The sequence below is a fragment of the Rhynchophorus ferrugineus genome, unplaced genomic scaffold (assembly GCF_030347505.1).
Source record: "Rhynchophorus ferrugineus isolate W39M unplaced genomic scaffold, kcgeb_rfMv2 rfM2, whole genome shotgun sequence".
NCBI lineage: Eukaryota > Metazoa > Arthropoda > Insecta > Coleoptera > Curculionidae > Rhynchophorus > Rhynchophorus ferrugineus.
The window spans coordinates 23,619,948-23,647,878 of record NW_027472581.1 but is presented as its reverse complement, the minus strand read 5'-3'; the positions used below and the strand labels follow the sequence as shown (position 1 = coordinate 23,647,878).

General features: G+C 30.0%; 1 protein-coding gene across 1 annotated transcript; it reads right to left on the bottom strand.

Annotated features, from left to right (window-relative positions):
* Window positions 1-34: 34 nt before the first annotated feature.
* Window positions 35-24,641, bottom strand: LOC143190237 (venom allergen 5 2). The gene is made up of 8 exons (XM_076394417.1): window positions 24,411-24,641; window positions 11,966-12,054; window positions 11,777-11,898; window positions 10,468-10,552; window positions 7,950-8,119; window positions 3,383-3,483; window positions 3,124-3,218; window positions 35-566 (listed from the first exon to the last, which is right to left on the bottom strand). Exons 1-8 carry the CDS (start codon window positions 24,416-24,418, stop codon window positions 505-507), a joined length of 732 nt encoding a protein of 243 aa, XP_076250532.1. The 5' UTR covers window positions 24,419-24,641; the 3' UTR covers window positions 35-504.
* Window positions 24,642-27,931: the final 3,290 nt, after the last annotated feature.

The following is a 27,931-nucleotide window of genomic DNA, read 5'->3' as shown; positions in this document are numbered from 1 at the left end:
TATATATCTTAATAACTACAATAAAATACGTAAATAATCAAAGAAGGTTTATTAACAGTACTAGCATACAATAAAATACAGTTCAAATATTATTCTTATATGTAAATATTTATATAATACTATAAGATTAAGTTATCAGTACATTCTACGAATGCAGATTTAACCGAAGACAAAACCATATTCGAAAAACTTAATACAATTTTATCTGCCATGATATTTAATATCAAAAAATCTCGTTTTTGTCAAGAGGAAAATTCTAGTTTTTGTTCACACTACGCGAAATAATATTAAGTCAAGCTTAAATATGGATAATGGAGATAACGAAATAAATTAATCGCCATGTTTAACGTTCTATCGACAACACTGCCAAAACTATAATTCCTCTTTCTGTTAATTAAACTTACCTAGATACAGAATCAATTTATACTAAAATTTAATCACAACACATTAAATTCATTTTAGGTACATTCAAGTAATAATCGGTTCGATTAATTAATGTTTATTCTAATGCGAAACTCTATCCAGTATAAAATTCGATATGCCGTAGTAGTAATTGTTCGGCTTCACTGAAACAAAATAAATACGTATTAAAATAAACGACGGTAGCAAATCTGTTGTTAAATAGCGTGAAACGTATACGCCATAAGCTAAATCTATGGGACATATTTAATAATCTATAAATTTTCGACTTAGTGTTCGAGTTTAAGGTGCATTCACATGTCGTATTCATATGTGTGTATGTCTACAGGGTCTAATGAAAAAGTAAACTGACGAAAAAAAATTAAATATTTGTTAATAAACATAATGTTGACTGACATACAGAGGTTACATGCTACTGCAAGTATTTTAGAAGTGGTTGAATGTAAAAGTCATGATTGCTATGGGCTATTCAAAGTAACAGTGAATTCACGTCATCACGATGTCGGAATTTGTAGATTCATTTTAAAATTGGACAGTAGTTTTTCTCATCATGTTATCATCATTTGTTATACAAAAATATCTGCTGCGTCCGAACATGTAACTGAATCAGCTTATGAAATTCGCGCGGTTGTTAAAGTTAGTAGTTAGTGATAATAATTTGATATTATAAATCGGCAAAGTTTGTTTTGACGCATTGCTTGTTTTATTAACCGACTTCAAAAAATGAGGAGGTTCTATGTTCTGCTGTATTTTTTTTATGAATGTTCGCCGATATCTCCTTCAGTTATGGACCGATTTTCAAAATTTTTTTTATTCGAAAGAGTACACTTCGGAAGTAGTCCCATTGGTACTACCGGACGATTGATGGGGGAAAATCAAGGGATAATCTCAAATTTCAAAGGCACGTACAATGTTTGCACATAATTTTTATCTAAAATAATCAGATATTGGTGTATAATATTATTGCTGAACTGATGTGACGAGAAATCGGAAGCAGTTCAGTATAAAAGTCAGCCAGTTTGCTTTTTAAGCACTAACTATATCATATGAGATGTCGTAGAGATATTGTACGTGATTGTTTCTATGGTGTAATGGTTAGAACGTTGAGATAGAGATGTCGACCACCGAAGAAAATGTCAATATTTCGTTATAACGATATTTTGAAAAATAAGTAGTAAAAACTGATTTCAAAATGATTAGTTGGTAGTAGGTGAAATAATATTGTAAACAGATAAACAGATTTAGGTAGGTATTAAGCTAAGTTGTGTGTATATAGTAAAATATAAAGTAGATAGGTTAAATACATTTTTTTAAATATGTTTTAAAGTCTCCTTTTACCAAATATGGGTTTATCTGGACTGGGGCCTAAAGTTTAACGTGGGCTCCGAACCACGTTCCTCAGCATTAAGCATACCGACTGGCGAGTGACCAACTTAGAAATCATCGAAGAAGACATCCGGTCTTACTCAGCCTGGTTTCTGGCGTGACTGGGATCATTTTCCTTGTAAGATTTTACCCTCTTGCGTAGAAGAATCACAAATTTTATCGGCGCTTTTATCGCGGCTATCGCAACAGTAGGAGGACCGTCCTATCGCTTTTACCACTGCGCCACCAAGCCGGCCACCTTTTTTTTAAAATTATAATTTAGTTATTACAATGATTATTATGAATAATAATAATAAATATAAAGATAGAACAAATATAATAATAATAATAAAGAATTATAATTAATACATTTATTTCAAAATAAACTGTTAATTATCTCTTTGAAGGATGCAAGTAATCTCTTCATACACTGTTAAGAAATAGAAGGTTGAAATAGTGTAAATAAGGATGACTACTACGGAGAAACGAACCATAACATGTTTTGTTCTAGTTTCAAAATCAGCTCTTAAAGAACTTGAATGAACAATTAGTTTTTGTTACGGACAATGCACCATACCATACTGTTGGAAAATATTCCAACAAGTGGATGGACGAAGGTTGTTGTTAAGGAATGACATGTAAAACATACATTAAATGTTGAAGATACTATGAGTGAAGTATTTCAAATTGATACTCAGTAAATATAACTAAAATGTGTATAATGAACAATATGCCCACATATTATTACGTCCATTATTACCATTATTATTACGTTATCGAATTATATTCGAATTTATACGGGGTGTGATAAAGAGGCGGACATGCAGGCCGAGAATGAAAAAGAAGCAAAAAATGTTTGAATATGTAGAATGAAGATTGTTTACTATAACACCTTTGGTCTTAACGAAGTCCATCAGATACACAGAAGAATAAATGGTGTAATAGTAGGATGGTGGAAATTGATAAAAGGAGGTGATACAAAAATGATAATTAATTGTTGGTTCAAAATTAACTTTTGATAATTTTCTTATTAAATATGAAATAATAAAATGAAGCCTAATTATTTTTTATATATTGACAAATATATGGTCTTCCATGAACTTATTGAAATTTAGATAAAACCGTTTATATTATTACGATTGAGGTTTTGGACATGCAGCTAGTCATAAAGAATGTGGAAATAAATTACAGAAAAATAAAACTGCGATGGAAGTATTTGAAAGAATGGACCCCATTAGCGTGATATTATGTAAGCCTTTTGTACGTACACTACTTATATCTTAGGGTAAACTACTTTCTATTAATTTATGTGCAAGAAAGAAATATTTATATACTTACAACATAAACCAGAATAACGGCTGGATTCCTGAAGTCCATATTCATTGCAACGTGGATAACCTTTTTCGTAAGGTGTTTGGCCCAGTACATTTCCCCTGAAATAATAAAATATCGATTGTTATAAATTCGTAACGGTACTTGACTGGATTTATCGGAACCGCTCTGAATGTACTAAATATGTCTCGAATAAATATTCGAGCATTTTGCGGGTCAACCTGCTGTTTTATGCAAAATGGAAGAAAGAAAAACGATTTCTTACCCGGGTCCGTAGTTGCAGACATAGTTTTTCGTGTAACCTTTGGACGGGTCGTAATAAAATGCAAAGCCGCATCCAATTAGGTTGGTCTCCGCCCAGAGCATCTATAAAATAAGGAAATTGAGTTTAGTTAAAGGTACGAACTTTTCTATCAGGATTCTAACCAATATGATAGTGTTTAAAAGCTTTGAGAGGAATTTAATAGAGTTATTTACCGAATCAACGGCGCTGAATATATATTATTATATTATGTATATATATATAAACATACAGTCTATTCAAAACAGTAGTGACGCACGTCATCAATAAGTGCCTGTCGAAAGTTGTAAATTTGTTTTACAGTCATAGTTTTCCTATCATTTTATTCTATTTAAAAAGAGATAGAATGTTGTTTGAGAAGTTCGAACGTATGAACTATCGAGTCTGCAAAAGTTGTCCGTTTGCCAAGCCTCTGCAAAATTTGTCTGCACGTGAATATTAGTACTGAATGTTAGTATGGGCATTAAAATATCTTAAAATATACAAAACCTTAACCTTAAATTTACCAAAAAGAAACCGCTTTTATGCGAAAGAGGTGACGATCAAGATCAGCTTCATGTTAGCTGTATCATAGATCAAATACACGAAATGTATAAAAATAGTAAGTAGTATTTTCAATTGAAACATAATTTAATACAATGATTTTAGAGAAAAGTGTTAGTCTTGAAAGTATCCATAAATGGGACGTGGTAGAATTTCAGAATTGTACATTGTGTAAAGTATAAACACAACAAAAGTTGGTGGAAGAAGGTACACATTGGAATAACAATCGATTACGTTTAGTTAGTTATAACATTTATTAATAATTCATTGCAGATATCTCTTCATGCTGGAAATAGGAATGGTTTAATTCTTGCTCCTCGAAGTCCAAGGGTGATTACCGCGTAGACATCAACCATAACTTGTTTTTGCAGTAGTTTGAAAATCAGTTTTTAAAGAACTTGAGGGCACCATCAGTTATTGTTATTGGCAATGCACCAAGTTTTGAAGGAACCATGTTAAAAAATGAACTAGTTGAAATTGCTACTTGGTAAATATAAATGAAAAATTTAATTGCATTTTATGTAATTTACTCTTTTAGAAATATGCTTGAGAAAAGATACAAGGCAGATCATATTACTGAACGTTATGGCCACATAATATTACGTCTTCCTCCCTATCATTGCATATTTAATTCAATTTAGTTAATATGGGGTATTGCAAAGAATTATTACAATAGATATTCAGGTCGAGAAGGATATTCAAACTAGAACTATCTGGATATATGGAAAGAGTTGCAGTGATTGAATAAAGGTTTATAAATGTTGGTTTATGATTCAATGCTGACAATTATCAAGATAGGATGAAGAAAAGGGATATAGCTAAAGGTCAATATATAATTAACATACTCTAATTGTAGGAAACTGTATTATAAAGTGTGAAAGATTTATGGTCATGTCTGTTATTGTTCAGAATATACATGAACGTTCGGTTAAAATCTATGAGGAGATAATTAATGCTAACTGTTTTGCAGATATGGTAAATGCATCAAGAAGAATGCTTTGATTAAATGTAGTTTTATGAAGAAAGATGTTTACAGGTAGTGCCAGAATAAACTAAGGAGAAACACGATAATATCAAAATAATTTTACAATTAAATATTGCATCAAAGCAAACAAGAACTAAGCGTAAAACGTAGATATGCTCTCTAATGAAATTAAAATGTGTTAATCAGATACACTATTGTTAATTAGGTGAATTAGGTTTTTGGGGATACCCCTACATAAAAAACTCACCTAAAAATCTACCTATACTAGTGTGGAAAAATGTTAAGTGTAAATATAATAAAACAACTATAACCTATAATTTTTTGTGACTGTATGATTAATTATAGTGTTAAGTTCTTCGATAATATATGCGTTATATGTACTATAATGATAAAATAAATTATAATACATAACACTTTTGTTTCATTGTTTTATTTATATTATAATTTTTTTATATTTCAAAGTTAAAATATACTAAAACTAAGAGCTGTGGCGTTTTAACGGATCACGTGGGTTCACTGCTGCTTTGAATTGAGTATATTTTATTTTTGCAATCAAACAAAAAATTTCTCGTTCTTTCATAGATTCCTCCCAATAAACTTCATGCAAGATCTTTTAATACTTAAGTAAAAAAGCTGAGAAAAAGGCTAAATCGGCTTTAAAATAGTTAAGAATACCGCCTTTTTCGCTTCAATCACACGATAACTTATCCAATTTACTGTAAAATTTCGTCGAGTTAAATTGTAATAAGACCTCTAGACCGAAGATCAGCTGGCGATCTGACAGGGGTATTAAGAGAATCATAAAAAGTTAAGTTGGGAATAAATTAGAACGAAATTATGCAAAACACCTAATTATCAGAAAATAAAATATTAATTGTTTCATTAACATTTTAATGTTTTAAATATAAAAATCCAAACCAGTTAAGGTGTCTAAAAATAAACAGAAATGAACTTTGACAAGGTACATGACTTGCACAGTTAGATATTCATTTAATATTAGAAACAGAAACTAATTTTAATGTTAAGGCCATTTACGTTTTCGAATTTAATATTTTTTATATTTTTCTTTGACTATATGGAATATTCTATGGATTATTAGTGCTCTATATATAATTTACACTAAGTGAAACTTAATCATATCTTAGGTGTCGAGTTTGATTTTATGAGCAAATATCACTTACTGGTACCTTGGACACCAGTAACTTGGAATCCATTATTGAAAAACATGCATGTGTGTTTAAAGGATCCAGTAAGAAGATCTAAATTGAATATGACTGCAAGTAATGTTTTTTGTAAATAATTTAAATTCATTGTTTCAGATATTTTACATAACATTACTATCAAACACTATATAAGTCTCAAATCAAGTACCTAAGAAGAACATTTATTAATTTGCTGTATTAGATAGAAGACTTAACACTAAGAGTGACTTAATACTGAAAATAGTTTTAGACTGACGCTAGTTTTTTGACTATCGACTGTTTCAACTGTTTTGGGTCTATCGACTGTTTCGACCGTTTTCAGTCGATAGTTCCCAGCTACTATTTTCGGTCCCACTAGTTTTAATCGACTGATGCTTATCATTTTGGATTAGGTGTCCTAGTCGCGACCTTGAAACTAATGTGCCGAATTTATGTTTGCATAGATTTATATGTAATATATGAGGTCTTTTATGTTTCGTTTGTAGTATGATATTGATAGTTTGATTGATAAACAGAAAAATGGTTTGGTTATCTTTGCAAGTATCAAGACATTTTTGATTTAATTTTTCTTGAAGAGTTTTTAAATTATAAAGTATCATTGATGTTTCAACCAATAATAATCTTAAAATATTCCTGATTAATGTTAAATATAATTTTTATTGTGTTTGAAAGGGGTCGAAGGGCTTTAAAAAGATCGAAAATCAAAAATGTCGAAGAGTGAATTTGACTGAAATTGTAATTACTATTTTCGTACGCTAGTTTTTTTTTTATTATCGACTGTTTCAACTGTTTTGCGACTATCAACTGTTTGTAATATTTTTAGTCAATAGTTTCCAACGCTAATTATTATTTTGGTATAGTAAGGATCAATAGATTCTCCTAGGTGTATACCTAGTTTTACATCATTGTAAAAAAAATTAGGTTAATCGGCAACTACTAATATCGATATATTAATTTTAAAAAATATTCTTTTCGATTATAAGCAGCAGATAAAATATCGGCCGTTCAATAAAACAGGGAACTCACATCATCTAAATTTAACTAATTAACTTTGAGTTTTAGTTCATTTTGGCTTTGACACATAACAAAACTATAAAAAACTGAAACTAATGAAATAATGTTATCAAATATAAATTATCTTAATAATATAGTACAACATAATGGAAATATTATCTTGTTACCGTTCGAAGTAACTGATTAGAGATGAGATCTAAATTTCTGATTCTGGCTACCTAATAGCTTCAACATTTTCAATCAGAGCAATAAACAGCGATTTGAAATTTGCCAAAACAAGCAAAGTGCCAAAACAATGTTTACTGGTTTATAACTTGAAATTATTATCACTAATATTTTCAAAAATTTTGCAGACTTTTAACAACCAGGCTAATTTTATAGGTTAATTCGGTTACATGTTTGAACATATCAGACAGCATTCTATCTCTTTTTAACAAGAATAATATGAGAACTAAAATATTGTCTGATTCTAAAACGAATTTATACATTGCGATGGAGAACTCATTCGACATCATGATAACATGTGTTCATTGTTATTTTGAATAGACTATATATCCATATTAAATTAAATTGTAGGTATATTTATCAATAAAACATGACTGATACTAAAAAAGCAAGTTAAACGCTAAAAAAATCAACCAATCTCCCTTATAAAGTAGTTTATATACAAAACGATATTCCCGCCCGCGCCTCACCGCTTCGGATTGAAATAACATTACCGCACCCGAAAAGAAAAAGCGATTTAACCAGGCAATAACTATAAAAAAAAGGTCAAAAAATAAAATACCTGGGTGTAATGGCCAGTTTTCCCTCGGCCTATTCCTCCAAAATTAAAGAATTTGTATTCGTTGAACCATTTGTAGATTGCGTCTGGGAAATCTGAATCAATATCGGCGTAAGACGATGGCGGTTTGGTCGTCCACGTCGTGGCGATATTTTGACCGACTGGGAAACGAGCTACAAAACAAAAAAGATTTTATTTTATTTCAAACCACTACCAGTATTTATTATATTTATAATAAATCTGAGATGTTTCGAAACTATGTATTAAATAAAGGTTCATTAAACGTTTCGACCAACGACAAAAGACAATGTCCGCTAAATAATATTTTACAAAAACACACATCACTTTTTTGTTCAAATTAGAGATGGCATTTTCTCATAGCCTTAGGTCCATTGGAATAATCACATCAATGTTTCAGGATGAAACGGAATGCTGGATGAATTGCCTATTGAACGGAATACTTTATTTTCTGAAACATTTTCAAGGCCTATAACTCTGTTAGTAGTTTCAGATTGGTATACATTTGTGATACCTTTTAATAGTTTGAATGTTACACCATGCAACTACTATGGCGATGGAAATTCCATCATGTCCAACAATTTTAAACACAGTACAACCCTTTGATGATTTTCTTCAGGATGGAGATATTATGGCGTACCATTGGTGCCCTGCTGATAATTTTGTCCTATCCGTAGTGCCACCTAATTTCAATTCATGGTAAGTGCTTATATTTTAAACTTCATCGAAAGGTGAGCAGATACTTGCTATGTATCTTTGAAACATGAACAGCTATGTTTGTAGGTTATTATATAATATATTATATGTTTCAAAAATATTCAAGATCTAGGCAGAACATTTTGCCCTTTGTTTCAAATGATTTTTCCAAGATATAAGGGTCTGATTAAGAGCTGGCGATCAATAGATCACGGAAGCGATATCAAGAGGATAATTATCTTCAATGTTGCTGTTGAGATTCCTGTAATAATATCCGTACAACATAATAGTATCCTCTGAGGATTATTAGATATTATGAGTAAATATTAATTCTATATTACCTCAGGATTATAAACCAGGAAAGACGTTGAATTGCATTAGTCAAATACTCAACATTGGAAAGACGTTCATAAAAGAAAACAAGACGAAATATATTTATTTGAAAGGATAGTTACTATAAAATAGACAAAAGGCAATTAACTAGGCTACGTTTTTATTTTTTATCACATTTTCTCATCTGTATCATCATATATTATTTATGGGAATTAATTTTTAATTAGGTAATTTTACGATTGATTAATAATTATGCTTAAAATAATATTAACAGCATAAGCAACTCTGGATATTTCGCCATGAACTGTTACAGGGCTTACACATTTTTTATCTGGCCTGATATATAGATAGTGATGACGAACATTGTGATTGTTGTGTGAGTGTAAGTGTCACTATGTTTACAAGTATTTAGTGGAACGAATTTTTGGAGTAGTTGTCTTGGAAGAGGGATTTCAAAGCTTTTCGCAATATGGGTGCTGCATTTGTGGAATGCTGATCAAAAGCAAATGTGTAAATTATTTTCTCAGCAATCTTCGGAACGATTTTATAAGGATCCAATCAATTCTATCAACTGATTATCTTGACAGCCACTGGTGACCAATATCATTTAAAATTATTCGGTTAATTTACTTTGAGCAGCTCATAAAAATATAAACAGTTGATTCAGATAATTCGTCGTATTTGACAATAAAATTTCAAAAGTATAATAATCTCTGCCTGTCATTCTTTATAGATTCAGACCAGTATTCTTTATTCTTCTTAATATACATTGGTGTAGAATAAAGTTTAACTTAAATTGATAATACATTTCAAGCTTTTTCTCGTAAGTTGAAGAATTATTATTGAATTATTACTAAAAATAGTTTATAGAATTATTTAACCTGAAATAAACATGTTTAAAACCTATATCATTAAAATATATTTCAAATAAAACAAGACATCGTATTTACGAATTGGTATGGACGAGTTTAATTCCTTTTATTGTACATTTTATAATTCATAAAAGCTGTATATCCAATTATTTGCTTTTTTCTTTGATTTTGAGATACATTTTTTGATAATAATTTTAGAAGAATCAAACAACAATAAAGGAACACGACGATATATGTAATAAAATTGATTTTTTTTAATGTAAAAATAAAATACAAAGGATGACATATTTTTGTTTCATTTTATTCTTACTATTTCCTTTACTAATCAAACACATTACGTATATTTCAGACTGATTCTGTAAAATGACATATAGGTAGCAATATAATATTATTAAAACGGGACGGATTCGAACAATAACTTCATCAGATCCACATGCAATACGTGGACGTGTGCTAATTTTGCCATAGAAACCGTTTTAAGCTACCGTTCGAACGCTAATGGGTCCCCAATCGACCCAAAATATTCCATTAAAATATGTCAAGGGCGGATCTATTATTCATATTTCGAAGGGAAAATGGAAAATGCACTAAAAGGTACTTACAGTTATGCCGACCCTCATCGTGCCTCTCTGAATGACACGACGAAGCCCACCATTGCGCTCGACTTGCCAATTCATCATCCCATTTCTGAAAAAAAAATATTTACAACATTACAGGGAGTAATAGAAAATAAATCGTTAATATTAAAATAGTGTTGTGCGATATAAATTATTTTTAAATATAATAAGTTATCGATTTTTTTTTATATTTTAAAGTCTCCTTTTAGCAACGAGGGTTTATCTGTACGGAACCTACAATTTAATGTGGACTCCAAATCACGGTCTTCGGCATTAAGCCTATCGACTGGCGAGTGATCAACTTAGAAATCGTCCGAAAAGACAGCCGGCCTTACCCAGCCTGGTTACTGGCTTGACTGGGATCATTTTCTTTGCCGGATTTTGCACTCTTGCCTAAGGGCAACTACAAATGTTAAACATTCACAAAAATAAATTTACGATCATGCCCCAGCAAGACTCGAACTCGCGACTATCACAACAGTAGGAGGACCGTCCTGTCGTCTTTACCACTGCGCCAACCAATCCGGCAGTTATTGATGTTATTATTTTATATGTTGACGGAAAGAAGGAAGATACTCGAAATACTTTTTCTGTTACGTTTTTTCATTAGAAATTGGATACATGTTATATTGGCTTTAAAAGCCTTATATAATACTTTTATCGATGTATGTAATGAAACAAAACAATTGGTGCAGATATGAATAGAACACATGATGAGAAATTGTTTTAAATAATCACTATTGAGATATTTTATTGTCATTATTATGAGAAACCGAAATTGTATTTATTCTATACCGCATTTTATATTTCTGTATTTATATCTATTATGACAGTACTAATTTCGATCTTTTCTTATCAATTCCGAAAGTGTTGGAATACAAATCAATAGTACGTCATTTGTGTAAAGTCTTGTTTAAAACTTTCGAAAACATACACACGTTTGTATATTTCATTCGATGTTTTAAAATTGATAAATTAGAACAGTTTGAGAGAAAATGATAGAAGTTATTAAATAATAAGAATTAGAATTATATGTTTTCTATTTTAGCCTCACTATTATTGCAAAATATAATAACATAAACTTATTTTGTTAATCTACATAAACTATATACGCTTGGATATTTTTAAGTATATTTGCTTCTTAATATTTTCTAGCCTATATAGACGAATTGATGATTAAATTAATTCCGACAATGTAGCATATCTCACTGGAGAAAAGTTAAGGATAAATAATTAAATTTATATAGTTTATGATCAAAAACACCAAAATTTGTTTAGTTACTAGTTATGTTACCATTTCCATCATATTAGAAGCTGGTGGTTGTCCTCTAACTTGTCCCAAAGCTACTGACTGCCTCATTCTATTATGACTATCCAATATTATTTGTTTTTCTTCGGGTGTTACACCATTTGACCCTATTAACGTAAATATGGTATCAGATATCTTAATATGAACTTAATATCAAATCAATTGTGTACTTACTTAATATAGTTCTTTGACAAGCACTTGCTATTGTGATAAATGTTAAGCCCAATATGGTAAAGGTACTGAAGACGTCGATGTAGATTTTTCTGTAAAAAAAACAAGAAAATTGGTCGTAAATACGTCATAAATCCAAAATATAAAATTTAATATTTTTAGATCAATTCTTTAAGTTGCTCATTTGCGTCCATATTATCAACACCTTTACGAGCAATTTAAGACTAAAATACTGCTAGAGTAAAGTATTATAATTATAATTATATGTTTTATAAATAATGACAATAAAACATAAGTTATACCAAATAAATAAACAATTTAACATTTTTCTCTATAATAGCCAAAATTTTAAGCCCTTTATAGTTAAATTTCAGTTGTATTATTCTTAAATAAATCAGAAACCTCTCAAGATAATGTAATTGGGTTTTTATTCTTTTGCATAATTGACATCCTCTGAATATGTAAAAATATTTTTCCACATTAATAATCACATTAGCAGTATTATTGTGGAAACAATATACAATGTAAAATATTTAGGATATATGTTTCTCAACATTATCATACTAACACCTTTACAACACCCTTGGCGTTTTAATTCTAAATATGTAAATATTAAGCATCTGTTTGTATTTTGATCAGCGATATTAATGGTGAAGAAGCAACGTATCAACGTAATTAACCTCACTTATTAAATTCGATATTTTTTTCTTTTATCTCTATAAAATTTGAGGTTTCCATTTAGTACTATTGAGTTATTTAGTGCATACAGACACTACTCATGGAGCGCTCACAATTATATTATCGACATTTATAACTTTTGTTGTTTGGTTTGAAGATATCTACTTCCGAAGCCCTTGATGTACTTTCAGAAACTTATGGTGATGCTGCTCCATCATATTCCAATTGCCAGTTTTGTTTATATTGATTTTAAAGTGGCAATAGTGTTGACAATGATGAAGAATGACCTGGATAACCAATAAACTTTGACGACTTGACGAAAACCCAGCTCCAACTCTGAAAGAAATTTTAGGCTAGTCGGCAGCCGATGAGTGCGTAACTATAACTAAATAGCTACTACACGTAACTGAAAGAATCTAATAACTGTGAAAAATAGATCTATTACGACAATAACCGAGAACCATCAATTAGGAACTGTTATTATAGATGTCTACCGACGTCAATTTAACAAATTTTATGATGTATTGTAGGTACCAAATTATTAGTATTGTATATCAGCAATCTTGCATTGATACAAAAGATAGAGAGTAATAGACTCGAATGGGAGACGCCATGATTGGGCTGGACTTGGTTGGCTCATGGTTTCAAATTTTCAACGGATCGATGAATTGATGGTTACTCATCCAACATTATCCTTTCGATACAGTGTTACCATATTGTAGAAAATTTTGGAAAATATTTAGATTAGTTGTATCCGTTCTTTTCAATAAGTATATTCTTAAAATGAGAATACGATCAGATTACATGCGATCACTTGATATAGTGGTGTGAGAAAGAATGTCTGAACAGTAGAAACAGACAAAGTATCTACGTTGAAAATAAAAGACTGATAAATTATTATTAACAAAAAACTGAACCAACTTTAAAAAATAAATAAGGAACTCACTAAAGAGAAAAAATAATCAAACCTGGATTTTTTACATAAAAAAACGCTTTAAAACAAAATAGGTACATAATAATCGTTGTAATAACTAAACAAGAATAAAGAAAATGCTTATTGAACCTATTTTATATTCTAATATATATATATATATATATATATATATATATACATAATTTAGCTTAATACTTATCTAAACCAATCTGTCTTTACAGTGTTATTTTACTACCACCAAATGACAACTTTGAAGCCGGTGCCGAGCCCAAACAGTTATAGTTCTGTATAGGGTTCGGAGCTGACTTCAAACTGATCAGATGGTAGTAGTAAAATAATATTGTAAATAGATAAATAGATTTAGGTAAGTATTGAGCTTATACTGAGAATTATACCCAATATATATATATATATATATATATATATATATATATATATATATATATATATATATAATACAATATATATATATATATATATATATATATATATATATATTATAACGTGTGTTAAAAATATTTCCTTTTCTTTGTTTTTAGTGTTAGATATTTACTCAATAAATTAAAAATAGGAATAAAGAAACAATCTTCAGGCCTTGGGGCCCGCTACCCAGCCTAGGTGATTTGACAAATGTTCTAATCAAACTAGAACAATAACAACAAGTAGTTCAGCCCTCCAAGAATCGAAGCCACGACATCTGGATGTGCTCCGAATGCTCTGTATAGTGATTACACCATAGAAGCAGGTGACTGCAAAGTTTCTACGGCTTCTTATATTTCTACTTCCTCTCAAACGGATCTGCTTTTGCACTGAACAACTTTCGGCCTTCCGTCGCATCAGTGCAGCAATAACATTATACCCAAATATCTGATTATATTAGATAGAAAAAATGTGAAAACTTTTTACGTGCTTTTTAAATTAGAAGGTTTCCCAATCAGATCCTAATTTGGTTCCAATGAGACCACCTGGGAGGTGCATACTTTCGAATAAAAAAGGAATTTTGGAAATCGGTCTATAATTGACGTATAATTCGGCGAAATCATATTTAAAAAAATACACAGCCGAACATAGAACCTCTTCCATTTTTGAAGTAGGTTAAAAATAATGCGACTTATGATTACTAGATAAGGTTAAATCCGAAGGTATATAAAAGTTTTCTAAAATTGGTTTTAAAAACAAGAATGTCTTATAGAGAAATAACATCAATTTAATATCCATTATAGAAGAGGAAGCCTTACAGCATCAGCCTCATAATGTTGTAACCTTGCTTGGTATTGTTTGATGATTAAAAAAAAAAGAAAAATCATTATTTTATTCCGGCATTTTTTCGAAATATCATCCGGGCCCAATTGTATGCTTTGATACCTGCGCGTTTTCCTTTGGAATTATTTTTCGTTTTGCCGACGCTGCTTTTTTTCGCGCTATTCGCAGACGCGAGACAGAATTTAATGCCGGCGTAAATCAATTGCCTTCACGCCGGGGAAAAAACCCTCGACATAGACGGATGGTTTGAACGGGAGAGGTTGAGTACATTTATTTTGAAATTAAGTAAATCTTTGTGCCCAATTAGCTGTCGCATAGTCGAACGTTTTCTTCCGCGCGACGTGCCCGACCTCAATTTAAATTAAACGCATCGTAACTCTAAATCGAAATAAAATTTATACGCGCAAAGTTTACGGGCATTTTCAGCTCTATGCTCGGGCCTAACGGTTTATCGACCATAAGATGAATAGAGAGCGAGATGTAAAATGGCTTTTTGTTAACTTTCTTCAAAATAGTTCGATAACTATGATGTTGCGTGTATCTAAACATTCAAATACAAAGAGTTATTCCAGTTTCGCGCATACGTGTGAGTAAATTGGTGATTGCATCGATTTTGCTTGCATATACTATGATATAAAAAGAATTCCCTCAAAAAATATGTAAGTGAATTAAGCAAAGAAGCAGATAAATATTACTCGCTATGGAAAGCAGCTCGGATTTAATAAACCAATTATTAAAACCGCCTATTCAAAATGATCAAAACGAATGGCTTCGACACGACGATGAAAAAGCTGAATTATTCGTAGCATATTTACAATAGATATTAATCCTGCTAATCAGCCCGATGTAGCTGTAAATCTGATTTCTCCAATGGAAGTTGCCACAGAAAATGACAATAGCTACCACGAAAAGCAATAATCACGTTGGCTAATATATATTCTATTTGAGGCTGAAGCGTATTCCGGAATATCTTGTTGTTGATAACGCATTTGAACAAGAGAAATATTGCCCTGCAATATTCCTGGACGTCTCACAAGCTTTTGACCAGGCTCAATCTACAGATAGAGCAAATTGCTACCGCGGAATAACTGTCGATTGCTGGAATCATATCTTTATCGCATGAAGGGCAACACTTGTACCTATTTCGGATGGAGTTCCATAGGGTAGTGTCTTCGGTTCACTGCTACACTGCTATCCTAACAACAAAATAAACAGTACTTGACTCAAAAGTAGACTCTGGTTTTGAAGTTGAGTCATGATGTCTCTTGCATGATTCTTGCACGGTCAAGGTTACCAATAAAATCGAAAGATGATGTCGGGGATTTGACTTCCTTTTTTCGAAAAGAGAAGTAATATTATTATTGTGATATTAATTGTAAAAAAAACTAGAGCTATTTGGAATATTTCGTAATCATATTAGTTTTTCTTAAGAAATATAATACTTTGTCTATTTTTAATTTTCATTTTATGAAACTTATTAAGAATGTACACATAAAGTGAATGAAATACTGAGCAAGCGGTGCAACCTGATATTTAGGGATTTAAAAGAAACATTATTTGTGTACTCTGTACCATGGTTTCTATTAAGAAACTGGTGTGATGTATTACACCTTATTAAATTTTTAAAATTTGTAAATTTCAAAATTGGCAATACCTAACTTACAACCCTAGTGTTCGACTTCAATGGTTTCAAAGAACTCATTTTGAGTTCAACATCAAGGAAAATCAGTAAATTTAAAATATATATACCTTTCTAGAAGCCCGCTGTACTTGATGGGAAAATGTAAATGATGGAAGGCAACTGAACTGACATTAACTTCAAATTATTACTTTCTTGTTCTAATATGAAGTAAGATGAAACACAGATGAACTATTTTATCAATAAAATCGTAAATTATTTCTTTAAAAATGATCCTTTTATTTCCATTATTATCAATAACAGCCTTAAAACAAATTTATTACACGTGTTATTAATTACTCGTCTGATATCTCATCTTCGTTACCACAAGAACAATCAGTCAAAGTAACAAATTTATTCCACTTTCCTGAAATACACACATATCCAACAGTACACCCGCTAAAACGATATTTTGTGAGAAAATTCCAGCAAATTTCGTTAACTAAAATTGAATCTTAATATTGTGATTAAACTTATATAATTAGTAGGAGGGTTTTAAGGCCAACAAAATGGAATTAATTGTTTCGTATAATTTAGTAAAATATATTTCTAAAATATGTTTGTTTAGTGGAAATTATTCACTGAAATTAATGTAGGATCTAGTTGTTATTCTGTAATTGTGGTTATAGCTTATATCTTACATGACAATTGTTGATGGTTATTGAAATATAAATAATTGACATTATATGAAGATTGAAGAAGATCAATATCGCGAACCACAACTCAATTGATACTCAATGTAAGCCAAGAGTCAGCAGGATAATTTAGTTCATAAAGTATACAGTGGTGGCATTATGTATTTTATATATGTGGAATATTCATAAACAACTTAGTATAATAAGACATACAACATAATACAAAATAAAGTTTAAGTTTAATTAAAAATATTAAGACAATATCAAAAATTTAACACTTGTAATAGACAAATCATTTTCCCTAAATCGACATCTAATTCTATACGACGGAGACGTGGTAATTAAATTTTCCAAACGCGATTTTCGATGTTATATTCGTGTTTATATACCTATTTCGCACAATTTTCGTCAATTTCAGATGTACGTCTGCGAACGTCGCTTTTTACGCTCCAAATTTGTTAGCGTAGCCATAAAAAAACTTGTTCCTGTCCAATTAGCATCTATTAGAATACATAGTAAGCTGATCTACGTTTAATTTAGTCGTTTTTTAGTGTGTGAGAAATATGATTTAAAGACCTAGGTGATACTAGACGAAAACGCTATAATATTATTTATCACATGAAAGTTAGCAGATGTCTCGTTTAATTTACATATAACTGGTTTGATATTAATCATACAGAAAATTAGATTTCATTATTTGTATTAATAAAGTCGTCTATTTCATTTTAACTATTATTTATTCAATCAATTTGAACTCGCATAAGAAGTTATACTATATATGTTGAGTAATTATATATTTATTTAATAAGAGTAGAATATTTAATATAAATAGTTTAAATAAAATGATCAATAAAACCATACCTCTTGGAAAATTACTGAGGATGATATAAAAAGGCTGATACATGTTATTAAACCGGTTATATTATCTGCTGACGAAACTGGGAAACACAAACGGACATTATACTGTAGAAAAAATCTTTTCTGTAAAAATGTTAGGGCATTGTGATCATATATAAATAAAATTACATCCATTTACCATAACACCCTTTGAAAGTTGAATTCGAGTTCTGTCCTTTAAAATTGTCTTTGGTTCGAAATTAATAATAGGTCAATTGAACAGTCCCTGGTCTGACCCATAGATAGCGCTACTGGAATTAAATCCATATGTTTCTTAGTTAGCCCTAACTCTCAAAACATGCGTGTATAAATTTGACAGCTGTTGGATCATTAGTTTGTGAATTATAACATTTTGAGTGAAGCAACTTTTGTTATAGTGAAAAAAATTGATAAAAAGGAATTTCGCGTGTTGATAAAATATTGATTTTTGAAGGGAAAAAATACGGTTGAAGCAAAAAGTTGGCTTGATGCCCAGTTTCCGGATATTGTCCTAGGAAAATCAACCATCAAGGATTGTTATGCTAGGTTTAGACGTGGTGAAATGAGCACCGAAGACGGTGAACGCAGTGGACGCCCAAGAGAGGTTGATACCGACGAAAACATTAAAAAGACACAGAAAATAATTTTGAATGACCATACATTGAAATTGAACGAAATAGCAGACACTCTAAAAATATCAACTGACGATGTATACCATATCATTCACGAATATTTAAGTGTAAGAAAGTTCTGTGCAAAGTGGGTGTCGCACGAGCTCACTTTTGACCAAAAGCAACAACGGGTTGATGATTCGGAGCAGTATTTGAAGATGATCAAGCGTAATAAACCCGAGTTTTTGCATCGATATGTGACAATGGATGAAACATGCCTCTGTCATTTCACCTGAAGTCTAATCGAAAGTCATCCGAGTGGACTGGATACGATGAACCCCCTCCAAACCGTGGGAAAACGCAACAGTCGGCTGGCAAGATTATGGCGTCTGCATTTTGGGACGCGCATGGAATAACATTTATTAACTACCTTGAAAAAGGAAGGACTATCAACAGCGACTATTACATAGCGTTATTGGACCCTTTGAAGAGCGAAATCGGCGAAAAACAGCCGTATATAAAAAAAAAGTGCTGCTTCACCAAGACAATGCACCGTGTCACAAGTTAGTGAAAACGATGGCAAAAATTCATGAATTGGGCCTCGAATTGCTTGCTCATCCACCGTATTCTCCAGATCTGACCCCCAGCGACTATTTCCTGTTCTTAGATATCAAAAGAATCGCTGGGAAGAAATTTTCAAAATTGATTTTTGAAAATTTCAAAAAATTAATTTTTCCAAAAAAATGTTTTTTACTATGGTAATTCGGGGACTTTTCAGATAAGTTAATTATTATCTGTTATCTAGTATATCCTGTTATCTAACCTCAATCTTAAAAGCCTGTCGGACATAAATCATGCAATTAGGGCGGTTGAAGTAACATAAGAAATAATGGTATATATTTTAGATAATAGTATTATACTGTTTCAAGTCGTCCTAATTCCATGCTTGAATATTTAGGCTGTTGGTTAAGGCAATATTCATTATTATCTTAAGTAAGTTACTTTGATAAAAAGATCTAGAGATGCTGTGTGACTAAACAAAAATAATCATTACACTCTAAGCGTACAAAATAATCCTATTTGATAGAATGAGTTCCATAGACCTACTACTGTTTATATTCTCTGGTATAGTATCCTATAAAAATCTTCAAATCAGATTACAATTTGCGAAGTATCGAGACAAGAATAGGAAACAGATGAACTTATTAGGTGTGAAAAAGTTGCTATTGTCGTTTCATTTACTTCACATTAGGGAATATATGTGCCTCTAAATTATTGAATTGCCTCATTCTCTTTGATAGTTCCAGGAGCTATGTACCAGTACGAAATGAAGTATCAACATATTAGTGATTTGCGCTTAATTTCCAAGAGGCAACGGTCACAATTGACTAACCAGACTGATTTAGCATGGTAATACAACAATATTCAGTTAGAGTAAGTGCTGTTAAAAAATGTTGGGATCAGCAATACAGGAGACGAAAATAACATCCATGGTAGAGGTAATAAGCCAAATTGCCCAATATAAACTTTTGTTCTTCAAGATGATATTTAATGGAATTATTATAATCAAAACTAAAACCAAATTTTCTCGAACACAGTGACATGAACGCTCAATGCTTTCTATATTTCTATATTTCTATATTTCTATATATATCTCAAATTTGGATTACCAGATTCTGACAAATGCAAGTTCGAATAATTAAACGCAATGCATAAAGAAATTTCTGCATATTGTTCTCCAAGATTCTATTAAAATTAATTTATTCGATTTTTAGAAAACAATCAACCGGAATCGAAAAATAAAATGACCAAAACCAGTAGTTTGGATACATTTTTCGGTTGAAGAATGGTGAAACAATTTTGACATAAAGATCGACCAAGAAGATCTAGATTGAGACCGTACAGAACGATCTAAATAATAGAAGGACGAGGTAAGAGTGAACATCCGACAAGGAAAATGATCTCAGTTACGTTAATAACCAGTCTGGGTAAGACCGGATGTCCTACGAGAACCGTGCTTCGGCATCCACGTTAAGCAGTAGGTCTTCAGTATAGATAAACAAATAAAAATATAACAAAAAATAGAACTCTAAAACAGTGACAATACGTAAGTGTACGAAGTACGAAGTATACATAGTACGAAGCATACTGAGCATATTGATTGATAAATATGATTCTCACAAAGCATTGGTAAGAATTAATGTTAATAGGGTAGTGTGAATCTATATTTGTTTATGTTTGTTAATACTTATGAATGGTTTACACCCTAATCTGAACTGCCTTGTAATTAACTATATCTATATTGGTTATGTTTATTTAAGTTCTGAACAATCACAAAAAAGCAATTTGCAATATTACAAATACTTTTAATACTTTCTGAACAATAACAGCTTCACTTCTGTTAAGTTTCGTTAAGCTAAAAAATACTTATATTATTTCTTTCTCGTCGTCTTCGTCTCTTTGATATTTAATTTTTTATAAGGTCACAAAAGTTGTTAACATATATTTGTTACTAGACACTCACCGTATCATTCCCAAGCCAGGTTTGGACAATAAAATATTGTTTTTAAAAACCAGCAATTTAATATTATAGTCCCTGTACAAGTATAAGTATTGTTATATACAATACCTTATATGAGTATTGTGTATTTTTATACATAAATCATTGGGAAATACCTTTATTTTAATTAACTGTTATTGTTTTATATAAAATCGTTTTTTTTTAATGGAAACTAACTTTAAATTAAAGAACAATTAAAACCAATATCAAAATTGAAACCTATCCTCAAGCAGATCGAAAAAGCTGACGTCAAATCGAATTGCAAAAATTCAATTTGCAACTAATAATTTAACATTTTATTAGATGAACTTCATTTGAAATGCAAATTAATGAAGTGTAAATTATTGTAGCAAGAACGATAATATAAATTCGATTTATACTTTTTTGATTGTTAACGACAACGTGGCCGCATAAATAACATTAAATAATTTTATGGCGAATATTTTATTTTCTGTATATATTATCAAAAATCATCGGTAATTTTAATTAATCAATTTAAACATATTTAATTTTCAGGAAGTTTTTCAACGATTCAGGAATACATTTGTTGATAAAATAATGTTATTTATATTTATATTATTAATCGGATATAAGTGAAAACCTTGAAGCTTCAGCATTTAAAATAAGAAACATATTGACATATAGAAGGATATTAAAATACTTTATATCATCATTAGTTAAAAACATATATTTATTTAAGTATAATTTAGAGTAATTTTATCAAAATTATTACATGAATTTATAAGAAAATATTAGGTTAAAACAAATCTATTAAAATTAACAATATATAAATATACTTCTATCACAGTTATATTTCAGTAACTCTTATATTATTCTATTGCAACATTCGTCTAATTTAGTGTCATTTGAATTTTAGCCATTCCCTGAGTTTAAAGAATGGCCCGGATGGAAACATTTTGAGTTAATCACGTATATTAAATCCTAATTGAAAAATAGTTTCAGCCCTTTCAGAAATGGATGTGTTTTGAAGACTAGAAAATATCAAAAAAGATTTCAAGATTTATTGATAATATATTTTAAAATTCTTACTATTCTTGCAATATATATTTATATCAATATATAAAATACAAATTTTAAAGTTAGTATTATTTCATTGGAATAGTTTTGTCCTGCGAATATTTTGCCAAATTAAATTGAAGATTGTAGGTTCGTTAACATTGCAGAGGCACATCTGAACTAAGCTTAAACAACTTGACAGCAGGCTATTTAGTTTGGATTAGTTAAAAGGTAATGACAAAAAAGTATGGAAAACAAATCTTTTATCAAGCCAGTCTGAACATACCTCAGTCTATTATAGGGCAGAGCAAGCAACAGCAGTATAGAAATATTGAAAAGTTTCAGAGCAAGGACCAAGAAAGTAATACGCTTAATATTCTTCTAAGCATACGAAACAAATATATGCATATGTATATCTGGTGTGCAAAATTAATGTATGAAATAATGCATAATGCATAAAGTATTTTAGCATAATACTCTGGAATCGGAGCACTATGAGAGATGAAGAAATAGCAAATAAGCAGATGATGCCTAAAAACACAACACAGAAAAGAGAAGGAATTAAAATCAAATTTAATAATCATAATTAAATTTCTCTTAATTCTATTATTTATAATTTACACCTTAAAATGGCATCCGTTAATAGAGTAAGTATAAACAAAACATTATTATTATTATTTTATTAATTAATTATTATTAAACATTATTTTTCCCTTTTGTATCTTATTTTTCTTTCTTTTTCTTATCGTATTCATCCATTATATTTAACTTGAATTGCATAGGAAAGATAGCGTTTTTTTTTTTCACAATCCCATCTATCTGTAATTAGTTTTTCGTAAACTTAAAAAAAATAACAATTAAAATTGATATTTAAACATTTGCTTTTATAAAAAATTAAATATGAATTTAATGGAAAGTAACTAAATAAAAAATTAGTTAAATTTAACACAAAAATATATAGGTTTTTTATTTTTCATGAATATTTTAAATTTTTAATTTATTTGATATAGTTTTATAGATCATTTTTGAGATAGTTATTACATACACATAAAGTATGATAAATAGAAATATTAATATGTTAAAATAAATAAAATAAAAACAATATAAATAACAAATTAAAAACGAGTTTATTACAATTTTAAAAATGTTATATGAAAAAGTCCAGTTAAAATAAGCTTTAAGTAAAAAACCTTATAGTTTGGTTTTAATTTTTAGTTCAAATTATAAATATAAATATATAAATATTCATTACATATAACACATATATTTAATTTTTTTTTGACATTGCATAAAAATGTTTGTATACATTTAGTGCAAATTATCTAAATCTAATAAGTTATCTAATAGATAAACTATCTAATTAATTTCATATATAAAAAATAATAACCCCAAAAATATATATGTTCGTTTATTTTCCTTGAATGTTTTATATTTCTCATTAATTTGGTATAGTTCTATTCATTTTTGCAATAGTTATTATTTACACATAAAATATATGTATTGAATAAACACGAAATAAGTAATAAATAAAAAATAAGTTTATGAAAATTCTAGAAATATTTTATGAAAAAAGTTGAGTTAATTGAGTACTAAATTAAAAAATCTAACACAGAGATATGTTATTAATTTCATGTATAAAATAAGAATTACCACAAGAATGGACATGATTTCTTATTTTTAAAAATATTTTATATTTTTCATTTATTTGACATGATTTTATTCATGTTTGTTATTATATACACATAAAAATATTAAAATATTAATATAAATTTAAAAAAACACAAAACAAATAATAAACCAAAAATAAGTTTATTAAAAATGTAAAAATATCTTATAAAAAAGTTCAGTTAAAATATATTTTATGTTAGTCTGTTATCAAAACTTCTGGATATAATTATTAATTATTAATCATAATTAATTTTAATTATTTTGAAATATATGTTGAGGAAAAATGTTATATAAAAGATATGATTTACGAAATATAATTGATATTTCATTGATATTAAATAAATGATATTTAATAATAAAAATTCATAAATAAAATAAATATCATACAGAAAGTAATATTATATATTTTTATATTATATATAAACGAATATTATTTACCAATTTATACAATTCATTAATTATTTTATTAAGTACATATACTAAGTTAATATTAATGTATTAAATAGTAAATAAAAAGAAAAATCTTACCGTGTCATTTTGAACACGTAACGAAAAAGAAACGGACAATTTTTCGATGCCAGCAAATGTGTATGAGAGAAGAGAGAAAATCGGAATCTGAACGCACCAAATCACCTTCACATACAAAACGCGGAAACGCTTGATGAATGAGTCGAACCCAAGAGCTACAATAAAAAAACTACTGCCGCCACTCCGTCTGGCACCCAGGTCTACTCTCGCGGTAGCCTACCTCGATATCTGATTATATATCCCGGCGATTTACCGAACTTGATTGTCAAGGACACGGCTCGAAGATCTTTCTGGTGGTAGCCCGAGCCGAGAGAGATGCAGAACGTCAACGCTACCCAGAAATGTCATAGACCTTCATTCTAGTGGCGAATTTGCATACGGCTGGTGTGCTGTTCCAAGGATCGTTTAACGAATTCGTTATTTGTGCGGGTTTAGGGGGGCGAAAAGGACGTGGAGGACCTGCCGTCGCATTTCCGATTCAGATAAAAATCCGATATTGCGATAATACGCTCATTATTATACATTATATATCGTGTCGAATAAATAAAACAAATAAGACTCGTGCATATGGCGAGTACTTATAAGGTCTTTTTTCTTAGCGTTAACAATAGCGAGGCTATAAAATGTTAATACGTGAAGTTATATCCATACAACGCCCACGAAAATTGTGAAGGAAAATCAAGTGTCAATATAAATATTTATTTTGACGAAGTGAACCATGAATTTAACAATTTTTTTAATGTATAGTCTATTTTAACGCATTTTAAGTATAGTATGTAAACACATTCACGTTTTCTGTTTTTTTTTTATAAGAGAAGCAACCCTACCAGACCTATAGCAGCAAAATTTGGTATTGTATACTAAACAAAAGTTATTTTATTTAATGTGTACTTTAAATGTTTCATTCTATTATTTAGTAAATAGAAACTTCAGGTCAGAAATAATTTACTCCAATGTTAAAAAGTGCCATAAATGATTAATATTAGAAATAAGTTTAGTTCGCAGGTAGTATTTTTTGATGGGCTTCAAATTGGGTTGCCATAGAAAAAATCTTGTCCTTCTTTAACTATTGTTTATGCTAAAAATATTGTTACAATTAAGATTATATATTGGATCCTCGTAGATAAGATCAATACTACACGCTATAAAAATTTCATATTATTTATAAAATACATGAAATAACAAATAAAATTATATGTTCCTAATTGCTAAGGAAAACGAATATAGATACATGAACATAAAAAAACTAGGAGACTGAGAAGAAACAGAATTTTATGAAACATCAGTTACAGTCAGAATATTTACTGAGAATTACCGTTTTATTTAAAACTAAAGACAAATTCTCAGTTATTTTTAAACGTTTTAACTCTGTGATATATAATTTCTAGCTGCTTTTACGGTTCAAAGAAAACATTTCCAATAGCTAGATAAAAGAGACTTTTCTCCCACGAAATTAATATCATTGTTAAGGCTTAAATATAGATTTTAATATTATTCCTAAAGACAGCTGCATGATTTTTTTTAACCATGGAAGGGGAGAGGGGTACTATTGTAGCCTTTATCTGGCATCTTACGAGAGTTCCATTAGCTCCGTGCGAGTGTAAAATGATTCGTCAATTCAATTCCAATTGTAACCAAAATATAAGATTTTAACAATTCTGCAAATTCTGTCCGGATAACATCTTGGTTAATTGAAATTAAGTCTTTCATGCTAGACCTTATCGAAAGCTTGCGGCACAACAAGAAAATAAGCAGTACAAACTCTTTTTTCTTCATATGATCTTTTATCTTAGTTTTTAAAGGATAAGTTGTAATTCTCTATTAGTCCTCTATTGTTATCTGGGGCTTCAGTTTTTTAAATATTAAATATTAAATTTGGAAAAACACTCATCGGATTTTTCAACCTTGCTCAATCCAGCATGGAAAGCAGCAGTATTTTTTCCAAATTCGAATTTTTCGAAATACCATAAAATTTTCTCTTGAATAGATATTATAGAAATAATGATGATTAACATATAATTCAGCATTTGAATTATGATGACAAAGGAACCAGAAAGATGACAAGGATGATGATTTTTTCTCAATAAAGCTACTGTTTCTATATATAAAAGCCCTATATATAAAAGGCCGTCAAGTGTTGTGAAAGAAAATAGAGAAGAAATAAAAATCAAATGTAGTACTTATTTCTCCATGCGATTTGTACGACTTGACAGCTTAAGCTGTCTGCACTACGCGCTGTTCTTCTTTATTTACTTGACAAGAACAATAAAGACATTCCTAGAAAGGTTAGGTGTAGTTGTAACAAGGTGACGGTAAAAAGGATAAGGAATTGATCCAGTTGTCGGCGAAGCCTGATGCTTTATTATGCTGTTTTGTCACTCTATTGCTTTTATATATTTTACTGTTTAACTGAAGCATATGTAAAAAATAATAAACAAATTAACAACTAATAAATTAACAACAGAAATAATCTGTGAATCTTTATGTAAGGTTATCAAAGTTAAGAAGAAGTCAGGTACACATTTTAAGTATCAATATATGATTATGTAATATGTTCGACTAATATAGCGAAAACAAAATTTGTTATCTTTCACATAAACTACATTTTCTTGATGATTCATATAATCGAATTCGTAATACAAATAATAAAAAATAAAGGTAGAGGTCATCATGTTTATGTTTAAAATTAATATTGATAGCCGTAGGGCTAGGTAAGTTTTGTGTTTCATTGCTATAAACTACAACAGCAGATTTCTTAACTAAGTTTTATCAAGTGTATATTACATATATTCTAGTTATTATTTCTGAAGTTATCCTGAAAAAAAAGTTACAGTGAAATACTGTTCATCACTCTTCATAACCTTGGTGGCCCATTTATCGAGTAATATGCCGATTTCGCGTTGATAAAGTAGTCTTTATCCGGGCTGTGAGCCTTTGACCGGAATATATGATAATCCGAAGGAGCAATACCTGAAGAATTGCGCGGGTAGAGTATGATATTTCACTTTAGCTTTTCGATATAAGTTTTAGCCGCAGCGTACAAGAAACGTTTGATATGTATTTTTTGCATAATGGCCGTTTTTCATTTAATGTTCTGCTAAAAATCATAAATTAAGTTTGATTGGTTGCTGCTATACTCGTTTTGTATAGATTTATGATCCCGAGGTACACCACGCCAAGAGGCTAGTACATTATAAACAAGATCTTTGCGCCATGAATATTTGGCTACGTCGTGGAAATGTAGCCGATTCCCGCGAATTTTCTTCTTAGAATAGTTACAGTGAATCCACTTTTCGTCTTCAATAACTGTGCGATGCAAAAACGCCTTTATTTTCTGTCGCCGTTTATCTACATTTCTAAATTTGAAATAATATGGCAGTCAGTGTCCTTTTTTTCCCCAAGCTTTTAATCCTCGAGAAATGGCTTTTTGAGTAACTCCTCATGAGTGGCAAAGTTCTTGCTAAGCTTAACAACAATTTTCGTCCAGAAGTTTCTCTGTATCTTGTGGAAAGACGTAGTTG

What these genes read in the sequence shown, in the direction of transcription:
- LOC143190237 (XM_076394417.1), bottom strand. An exon ending in AAACTGGCCATTACACCCAG is followed by an intron (nt 3,484 to 7,949) that starts GTATTTTATTTT and finishes CTTATTTTATAG; the next exon opens with ATGCTCTGGGCGGAGACCAA. An exon ending in CCGTTATTCTGGTTTATGTT is followed by an intron (nt 567 to 3,123) that starts GTAAGTATATAA and finishes ATTTTGTTTCAG; the next exon opens with TGAAGCCGAACAATTACTAC.